Source organism: Suncus etruscus, chromosome 14 (assembly GCF_024139225.1).
Source record: "Suncus etruscus isolate mSunEtr1 chromosome 14, mSunEtr1.pri.cur, whole genome shotgun sequence".
In the NCBI taxonomy this organism is placed as follows: domain Eukaryota; kingdom Metazoa; phylum Chordata; class Mammalia; order Eulipotyphla; family Soricidae; genus Suncus; species Suncus etruscus.
This window is the reverse complement of record NC_064861.1, coordinates 94,434,027-94,444,890: the sequence shown is the minus strand read 5'-3', so window position 1 is coordinate 94,444,890 and position 10,864 is coordinate 94,434,027. Positions and strand designations below refer to the sequence as shown.

The 10,864-nt window shown below is 41.0% G+C and overlaps 1 protein-coding gene across 1 annotated transcript; it reads right to left on the bottom strand.

The window, feature by feature from the left end:
- Nucleotides 1–317: 317 nt before the first annotated feature.
- Nucleotides 318–1,241, bottom strand: LOC126028658 (vomeronasal type-1 receptor 4-like). Its single transcript, XM_049787597.1, has one exon. The coding sequence runs from the start codon at nt 1,239–1,241 to the stop codon at nt 318–320; it is 924 nt and encodes a 307-aa protein (XP_049643554.1).
- Nucleotides 1,242–10,864: the final 9,623 nt, after the last annotated feature.

Below are 10,864 nucleotides of genomic sequence, written 5' to 3'. Positions count from 1 at the left end.
AGTCAATATTCCATGAAGCTGTCATTCCAGAGGAACGTGTATGCGGAAAGCTGAATATCACTTTGAGACTGAGTTTGTCTCATCAATTGTCTCTCTGGTGCCCATTATTGAAGACATTCATTCAACAAGAGATAACCTCTGCTGGTCTATGGTCAATTCTCATCACCCATGCTTTAACATCATAACAATTGCTAGACGTGATTATGCTGTACTTGGAATAAAAGAAAAATGCTCTCGATATTCTCTTGAAAATTCAAGAATTCATTAAGGATACCTGAATGAACTGGAAGCCCAACACCTTGGAAACAGAAAACACTCTACCTGTTCCCCACTGGGCCCCTGAATTTGGGATTCCTCATCCAGACACAGCAAAGCCTGAGCACACTAGTTTCTTGTTGCATGAGCACAAAAGGGCTGACAACGGGGAAACTGGCAGCCATGACTGCAGCTAAATTCTCCAACAAAGTACTTGTATTATCCATAATTGCTAATGCCACTTGCAAGGAGCAGGAAAGGGTGTAAAAGCATACAAAAGTGCTCACCAGGAGAATGATGTTTTGGGTGGCTCTGGTTTCAGGGGAAGACCGGATGGAGATGTTTGTTCGTAGGTGCCGGATCTTCTGTTTGTGTCTGTACAAGATGTAAATCATGGAGCTGCTCGCCCCAAGCATGAGCCCCAGACAGAGCACATCAGGGGACGTGAGCAGCAGTGCATATAATATGTTACTGGTTGCGTCGTGAATCACAGAAGAATAATACCCAATGACTCTTTTGCCTGGTGTGCTGTTGCTGGATGTGGCAGTAACAAAAAGAGGGAAGGGAATGTTTACCAGCATGGAAACTATCCACCATAAGTAAAGAGCAACCCATGCATGCTTGAGGACTTTTGTTCTCAACTGGGCCCACCTGGACGATCTGGAGCTGATGGTGAACACCTGGAAGATACTCAAGAGACAGACACTACCGATGGAGACCCCTCTCCCCACTCGGTGCAGATAGAGAATAAGTTGGCATGCAAGATCACTGAACAAATATTTCCACTCAAATAAAGCCATTGCATTTAGGACTCCTTTACAAAGGACCATAAAATTGGCTACCACCAGGTGCTTAATAAACACATCTATGCCTCTTAACTGGCCCTTGGTGAAATGAAGGACCAGGTAATGTTGGAGAAGTGAGAGGTTGCCCAAGACCCCTACTACAGTCTGTGCTAAGAAGATAGCCCCTATTGTCAGATACATCATCACAGTCCTGGGATATCCACAGATCCCTGATATTGGTCTTCTGAGCTAGAAATTCCAAGGTGGGATCAGACCCATGATCAGAAATTTGAGGCACAACCCGATGAAATCCAAGTTTTTCAGTTATGACACTGCTGCCAATATATTCAGAGCTACCGGTAATTTTTTTCTATTGTTTTGCTTCACCTAGTCATTGTGCAATGACTGACTAACTCTGAAAGAACAAACTGCATTTAAAATTACTCCTATGAATAAACCTTCCAAAGAACTTGACTCTCATTAACATATGGCAGAGTTGCCAGTAAACTAATTTTCCACTTTCATTACAAAAAGTTGCAAAGTATTTGCCCAGATCTCCATGCAGGTCAGGCCCAAGTGAGATGGCCAGCCAATAAGGAGCTGATAATGCTGATGACTGAACCCCCAGGTAAAATAGTGTTGAGTCTGCTGTGCTCAGTCATATCAATGCAGTGATGTGTCCAAATGTGTCCCTGGTTTGAAACTGTCTCTTTTTGATCCATTCATCCTAAAAACATTGCATCTGTATGTTTCAAGTTTTATTCTGCAGGTCAATCCTACAGAATAGAATAAAAGATTAAATAAACAAAAAGGAGTAAAAGATGAAATGTAAAAGTAAAAGTGTTAGGATAATTAGCAATATTTCAATAAATATTAATATTAGTAATAAAGGTACAGTGAGTATTTTTTGTCTAAGTATTAGGGAAATAGAAAAATAATTGCTATTAGGAGTAAAAGTGTAGATGATCTAAAAAGAAAAAATACAAGTTGTTAGACAGAACAACTCACCACCGACCCATGAAACATTGCATATCATGAAAGGAACAGTGACTCATGTGCTTTTATGTCAGGAACATGAGCATAATTGAACCTATCTGAAGAAAATAAATTCATATCAGTTTCCAAAATTTTGTCACAGAATATACAATACATGATCAAATAGTGGAAGGCCAATGGAAATATTATTATGTTATGTGAGACTGCTTCTCACATTGAAACACTTACTATGTGAATACTTACTAATATTTTCTATACAAGCATTCCATACATTTTCAACCTTTGACAGAGAAAAGGCTCACCTGGTCAAGGGACTATGAACACTATATTAAAATTTAAAGGAAGAAGGGAAATACTATCAACAAAAGAGAGAGAGAGAGAAAATGAGAGAGACAGAGAGACAGAAACAGACAGACAGACAGACCATGGAAGGTTCTGTGCACACAGAATTTCTGCCTCTCTAACCACATCACAATGAAAGACAAATCCTTTTTTCTACACTTATAGAAAACATTTTTCTCTGCAAAATATTATGGGATTCCTACAAGACACTCTACTTTTTGATATGCCTGGGAAGGTGATAGATTGCACCTCTGATCAGTCTGGATTCCTAAAAAGAGGACAGCATAGCAGAACAAAAATAACTACATTCTTAAACATCTTAATTCCACAAGCCAGACCTGTCCCATCCTCCCAACAGGCTAACTGCCTGTTAGCCATCTGATCATGTCTCCTGATTCTCTTATGGTCTTGGCCTCGGGCGATTTAAACACTCACCCAGCTCCTTTCCTTGTCAGCACATGGGGCTCAATCTGAGGATCACGGCACAGGTGTGTTGAGGAGGGAGACCTCAAAATGAGATTTTATGGAGTTGGGATTCTCCCGCCCACTTGTCCACACGGAGCAGCAATTACCACTTCAAAATTGGAGCGCAGAGGTGGAGATGAAAACTTAAGTGATTATTCACTACTAAGCAATTATGTGTTTCCAATTAGCCCTCTTTGAAGGCCTGTGTCATCTTCCAGAAGTTCCGTCTCTTTTGGGATCCCTGGAGTTGGTACTTCTCATGGGCAAAGAACTTTAAATGTGACTGTGCCCAGGGAGAACACAGTGGACTCCAGAATCCTCCTGGATTGCCCGTTCCCTAAACAGTTCCCTAATGAATTTTCCTTCTTCATCAACTTCACAGCACTCAGCATATCTATCAATAGAGATATGAATGAGTCTTGTGAAGTGAACATCGGTGGACATTGATCCTTCCCAGTGAAAATTTTTGCATCTTGTGGGTGGATATCAAGCCATGGGCTGGCAAGGTTACATGGCAGGTGCATTTTGGGCTATTTTTTTAATTAATTAATTAATTAATTAATTAATTAATTTTTGGTTTTTCAGGCCATACCCATTTGATGCTCAGGGGTTACTCCTGGCTAAGTGCTCAGAAATTGCCCCTGGCTTGGGGGGACCATATAGGATGTTGGGGGATCAAACCGCGGTCCTTCCTTTGCTAGTGTTTGCAAGGCAGACACCTTACCGCTAGCGCCACCTCGCCAGCCCCTACTTCTTTTTTTTTTTTTTTTTTTTTTTTTTTTGGTTTTTGGTTTTTGGCCACACCTGGCAGTGCTCAGGGGTTACTCCTGACTCCTGGCTATCTGCTCAGAAATAGCTCCTGGCAGGCACGGGGGACCATTTGGGAAGCCGGATTTTGAACCAACCACCTTTGGTCCTGGATCAGCTGCTTGCAAGGCAAACGCAACTGTGCTATCTCTCTGGCATTTTTGGCTATTTTGAGGAGTCTCCATCATGTTTTCCATAAAGGCTGAACTAGAGAACATTCCCACTAGCAGCACATAGTTTTTCATCACCCCATACATGAACCCCATACATGATATTTGCCATTCTTGCTGGTGTGATATGGTGTTTATTGACACTTTCATTCTAATTTCCCTCGGAATAAGTGACAAGGAATGCTTTTGCATGTGCCAACTGGCCATCTGTATCTCTTCTTTAGAGAATGGTTTGCTCATCTTCTCTCCCAAATTTAATGTGACTACTTGATTTCTTGATGCTGCATTCTGTGTCTACTTTGTATATACTGAATAATCATCCTTAACATGATGTAGTGGGTGCCAATGTTTTTTTCCCAGTCAGTAGGCTGTCTTTCCATTTTAACCTGCTTCTTTTGCCAAGCAGAAAGTTTTTGCTTGTTTGCTTAGTTTGGTTCGGGGGCCACACCAAGCCATACTCAGGGGTTACTCCTGGCACTGCTCTTATGAATGACTCTTCTCCTTTGGTACTCAGTGGACTATATGGGATGCTGAGGATCAATTTCTGGTTATCTGTCTGAAAGGCAAATGTCCCTCAACCCACTGTACCATCACTCAGGTGCAGAAACTTTGAAATTTGATGTGTTCCATTTGTTGATTCTTTGACAGTAAACTCATACTGTAAAATAAGTCTAAGGTTCCAATTCTGTGCATCCTGCCTAGATTTTCCTTGATGGATTTCATGAATCTGGTTTAAATTCAAGTCTTTGACCCACTTCAAATTGACTTTTATTAAAGTTGCAAGATATAGATCCTATTGATTTTTTTCATGTAAAGTTTCTGTTTCCTCAACATGAATTCTTGAAGAGGTTCTTTTTGCTCCATATCATGTACCCATCTTGAGAATTAGAATAGTAATATTTTTGAAGTTCTTAAAGAATTTAGCACACATAAATCTGGACTTTTGGTTTTGGTCGGGGAGGAATTTTTAATAACTATTTCAATTTCCTTGTTTGCAATTGATCTTTTTAAGTTTTTCTCTTTTAGTTTCATTTAGTTTGAGAGATTATATGGTTCAAGAAATTCACGCATGGGGCCGGGAAGGTGGCGCTAGAGGTAAGGTGTCTGCCTTACAAGCGCTAGCCAAGGAACGGACCGCTGTTCGATCCCCCGGCGTCCCATATGGTCCCCCCAAGCCAGGGGCGATTTCTGAGCACATAGCCAGGAGTAACCCCTGAGTGTCAAACGGGTGTGGCCCAAAAACAAAAACAAACAAACAACAAAAAAAGAAATTCACCCATTTCTTCTATTTTTTTCCAGAATAGAATTATTCATAACACTTAGTACAATCTTTTAATGCTCCTTCCCTACTTTATATAAGTAAGCTTTTTTTATTTAGTAACGGTCGCATTTTAAGACTGACATGTACATTGTTCTGATAGTTTCTTTTCTATTATGAGGACTCTACCTGGCAGGGCTCGGTGCTTACTTCTGGCTCTGTACTCAGGGGTCACTCATGGTTGACTCAGTGGAACATATATGGTGTGAGGGATCAAACCCCCATCCAAGGCAAACACCATACCAACTACATTATCACTCGGACCCCAGATAGTTTTTTCACATAGGTTACTGGATTGCACATATTTCCTTCATTCTGTGTTGCTTTTTGTAGTTTTACAACTTCTACCTTGGTTCCACACAAAACAGCTTCCCTGGTTTCTTTCCATCTCTTTGTTTACAACTTGTTTTTATCCACAACAGAGATTTTCCTACTTAGCATGTATCATAGAAATCTGTTTCAGGATAGGCCTTACTTCCTTATTCCCCTGCGGGGGCTTTGATGTGTGTTGGTCTTGGCTTTATGAGACCAAAATTTTTTAGAATCTTTATTTATGTTTGGTGGGGTCACACCCGGCTGTGCTCAGGGGTTACTCCTGGCTCTGTGATAAGAAATTGCTCCTGGAAGGTTCCAGGGACCATATGTGATGCCGCGATCAAAGCTGCGTCTATCCTGGGTCAGCTGTGTGCAAGGCAAAGGCCCTACCACTGAGCTCTCTGTCCCCAGATTAGACAAATTGTTACTGGCCACACATATTTCACTCATATATTTGTTTGGATTATTTTCCATGGCAAACATATTTCTCTAAATACAACTGATACATTTTTTTAAAAGTACACCTAAAGTAATAACACTGCCAACTCTGTTTAAAGGTATGTAATATTGTACTGTAGGTCGAAGATTTCTAGGAAAAACTATTCATGCAAATTTTAAATCCTAGTAACTATGTGTATCCTATTTTTTTTCCTTTTGCATTTTATATCACACCTGGCCATGCTCAGGAATTCCTACAAGCAATATACTTGAGATCGCTCCTGGCTGAATCGGGTATCATATGGGGTGTAGTGGATTGAGAGAACCCAAGCTATCCTTGTGCTAGCCAAACACCCTACTCACTATACCATCACCTGACCCTGTGTGCTTATTTTTAAATGTTAACTGAATGCTGGTGATATGCTTCAGTGACTGAGTGTTTACCCTTCAAGTGTCAATCCCTGGCACCATTCAAAAGGAAACCCCAAAATCTAGCAAGTACTTCATAATCATAAGGAGACAAATACATAGATACATGCCTGTATACTTGTATTTTCTTCTTTCTTTATTATCTTATATATATTCAATATTTACACCCACATATACAAAATATATGAGGTCACATTGTGGCATAAAATTAAGCATCATGTTAATAATTGATTGGTCTTTTTAATCACTGGTTTCTAAACACTTTACATCAGTCTCGAAAGAGAAATACACAGCACTCTGGGGCCGGGTAGGTGGCGCTGGAGGTAAGGTGTCTGCCTTGCAAGCTCTAGCCAAGGAAGGACCGCGGTTCGATCCCCCGGCGTCCCATATGGTCCCCCCAAGCCAGGGGCGATTTCTGAGCACATAGCCAGGAGTAACCCCTGAGCGTCAAACGGGTGTGGCCCAAAAACCAAAAAAAAAAAAAAAAAAAAAAAAAAAGAAATACACAGCACTCAGTACAATAACTAAGACTTGGAATAAACTTAGATGTCCAACTACAGAGTGAATCATATAGATGTGGTAAGTATAAATAATGGAATACTACACAGCTATAAGGAATGATGCAATTATGCAATTTCCAGAAAAATGGATGAACTGGAAAATATTCTGTTAAATGAATTAAGCTACAAGAAGGATAAAAATAGAATTATCATTCATCTGTGGTATTTATAGTAACTACATGAAGAAACAATGGTCTAAATGGAAATTGTCTTGAACACCCTAAGCCTCAGATTATAGTGAGGAGAAGGAAAGAAACTAAGTAAAAGAGGACAAACACAAATAGCAAAGGATGGGGGCCAGGCGCCAAACAGTCTCAGGTGCATTAGTAGTGTTCAAAAAGGACAGAACTAAATATCCAAGCCAACAGCAACAACAGTGGAATTCAGAAACCTAAACTATAACAATCTAAACTTAAAAAGGGCCTGCTAGGGGCCGGAGTGGTGGTGTTTGTCTTGCATGCAGCTGAGCTAGGATAGACCGAGGTTCAATCCCCCGGTGTCCCATATGGTCCCCCAAGCCAGGAGCGATTTCTGAGTGTCTCCGGGTGTGGCCAAAGAACCAAAAAAAAAAAAAAAAAAAAAAAGAAGAAGAAGAAGAAAGAAAAAAACCTGTTATCCTGGCAAGCTGTGGTACAGTGGGGGCAAGGTGGCAGTATGGGATGCATTTAGGGAACATTGGTAGAGGTGATGGAACTGGGCCTGATTCATTGTATGTCTGAAACCCAACTAGAAAGGAATTTGTAAATCACAATGATTTCAATATACTAAAAATTTTAAAGTGGTTTTATACAGTACTGTTATGCTAATTTATTTCCTATTCTTACTCTTTTCATGTGTTACTTGTTTTTATATTAAAGAGTCTCAACATATAAGAGTCCCCAGAGCTCACTATCTGGTATCTATAAATCTCTGGTAAAAGACTTTTAATGAATAAAAACAATTTTGACCTTGAAACAAATATAAAAACAAAAAGAAATGTGTTTACCTTATCCCTAAAATTGAGTAAATATAAGATTTGTTCCCTGAATATCCAAAGCACAAACACATATACATGACAATGATTTCCTGCCTCTCACTCACAGCAGCTCTTCCTTTAACATCTATTCAATGAACTCCAAAGAATCTGATTCCCTTACTCAAGAGACCAGTGAATGCATCCAAACCCCTTTCATGCCAACATACCCAAGGTACTCTAAGGATACTAAGATATTGACCAACAAATTCCCAACTTGGTCGTTGACTCAACTTATTTTGGGGCCACATTTAACTGTGCTCAAAGCTTACTCCTGGCTCCGTGTTCAGGCCTCACTCTTGATGGGGTTCACGGGATACAATCAAGTGCCAGGGCAGGGTGGACAAAGCCAGATCATTCAGCAAGGTAAGTTCCTTAGACCATGGACTACTGCTCTACCCCAATGTTTGTCTTTTTTTTTTTTTTTTTGGTTTTTCGGCCACACCCGTTTGATGCTCAGGGGTTACTCCTGGCTAAGCGCTCAGAAATTGCCCCTGGCTTGGGGGGACCATATGGGACGCCGGGGGATGAACCGCAGTCCTTCCTTGGCTAGCGCTTGCAAGGCAGACACATTACCTCTAGCATCACCTCGCCGGCCCCAATGTTTGTCATTTTTTAATGGTCACCACTTACTCGGTGGAGTTAAACTCACATTATGTTACACTTGGACTCATAGTAGACCGCTGCACTTCAACCCAAACAATTTACCCAAAAATATGTTTTTCCTATGCTCCTCTCCTGCTAATGTTTAACACTGAATGACTTCTGCCTTGAAAGGTGATTTGTTGTCAGATTTCAATCACCAAAGGAGAGAAAGTGACATTGACAAGCCTCCAAGGATCAGTCACCAAATCCAAAGCATATAAAACTCCCCACTGACTCCACAGGCCATCCTACCCAGGCTGACTTGTCTGTCCATCCTCACTCTGGTCTGCACTTTATTGTAGAGAACATGAATTCTTCAATCCGTGACAGGAAATCACAGTGCTGCTCCTCTGTCCAAGTGCCTATATCGCATAGTCCCTGAAGCCTCCATTCCTGGGGCGTGTAATGGCTGATAATCACTTTGAGACTAATTCTATCTCTCCCAGTTGTCTCTCTGGTACCTATTATTATAGACATTTAGCACAATAACCTCTGCTGGTATTCTAATAACTCCATTCAACCATGCTTTAGCACGGTAACTATTTCCAGATGTGCTTATGCTGTACTTGGAATGAAATGCTCGCAATATTTTCTTGTACATTCAAGAATTCACTAAGGACGCTTGAATGAACTGGAAGCCCTGTGCCATGGAAACAGAAAATTCTTTATAGGCTCCCCACAAAGCCCCCAAATTTGGGATTCTGCATGCAGACACGCAAAGCCTGAGCACACAAGTTTCTTGTTTCATAAGCACAAAGGGGCTGACAGCAGAAAAATTGGCAGCTATGATGGCAGCGAAGCTCTCCAGCAATGTAGTGAGATTATCAGTATTTGATAGCATCACTTGAAAGGTTCAGGAAAGGGTGTAAAAACAGACAAAAGTGCTCATCAGGAGAAAGATGCTTTGGGTGGCTCTGGTCTCAGAAGAGAGATGTTGTTTGTGCATAAGTGCTGGGTCCTCTGTGCCGGTATAAGATATAAACCATAGAGCTACTGGCCCAAAGCATGAGCCCCAGACAGAGGACATCAGGGAAGGTGAGCAGCACTGCATTTAATATAATGAATCATAGCAGAATAATACCCAAAGACTCTTTTGCTTGAGCTGTTGTTGCTGGACGTGGCAGTAATAAAGAGAAGGAAGGTTGGGGCCGGAGAGATAGCATGGAGGTAAGGTGTTTGCCTTTCATGCAGGAGGTCATCGGTTTGAATCCCAGCGTCCCATATGTTCCCCTGTGCCTGCCAGGAGCAATTTCTGAGCCTGGAGCCAGGAATAACCCCTGAGCACTGCCAGGTGTGACCTAAAAACCACAAAAAAAAAAGAGAGAGAGAGAGAAGGAAGGTAATGTTTGCCAACATGGAAACAATCCACCATAAGTAGAGAGCGACCCATGCATGCTTGAGGACTTTTGTTCTCAACTGGGCCAACCCGGAGAATCTGGAACTAATAATGAACACCTGGAAGACAGTCAAGAGACAGATGCTACCAATGCGGGTCCCTCTCCCGACTCGGTGGAGAAACAGAATAAGTTGGCATGCAAGATCACTGATGAAATTCTTTCACCCAAATAATGCCTTTGTATTTAGGACTCCTTTACAAAGAATCAAGAAATTGACTACCATCCGGTGCTTAATAAACACATCTGTGCCTTTCACTGGACCTTGCTGTAATGAAGGACCAGGTAGTATTGGACAAGTAAGAGGTTCCCAAAGACCCCTCCCACAGTCTGCATTATGAAGATCACCGCTATAGTCAAATACATCATCCTAATCCAGGGTTGTCCTCAGATTCCTGATATTAATCTTCTGAGCTAGTACTCCCAGGTGGAATCTGATGTGTGATCAAAGCTTCAGTGCACAGTCCACTGAAATCAAAGATTCTTTACTTATCTTCACTCCCACCTACATACACAGGCCTAATTATTTTTCCTATTATTTTGCTTCTCCCAGACATTGTACAATGGTGGACTAACTCTGAAAGAACCATTTGAGTGTAAAACCACTCCCATAAATGTACCTAATATAGAATTTCACTGTTCACCACCATGTGGCAGTTGCCAATAAGTTATTCCTAAGAAAATTACATCTGTGTGTCCTCAAGTTTCATTCTGCTGGTCAATCCTGCAGAATAGAGTAAAAGCTCAAGTGATAGAAAAGGCGTAAAAAGATTAGATGTAAAAGTAAAAGCGTAGTAGGAAAATTAACAATATTTCAATAAATATTAACATTAATAATTAATAATAAATATTTTCACATGCCACCCTATTGTTCAGTATCAACCCATAAGACACAAGAATTGTCATTGGGAAGAAGCAATGTCCACCTGTGTC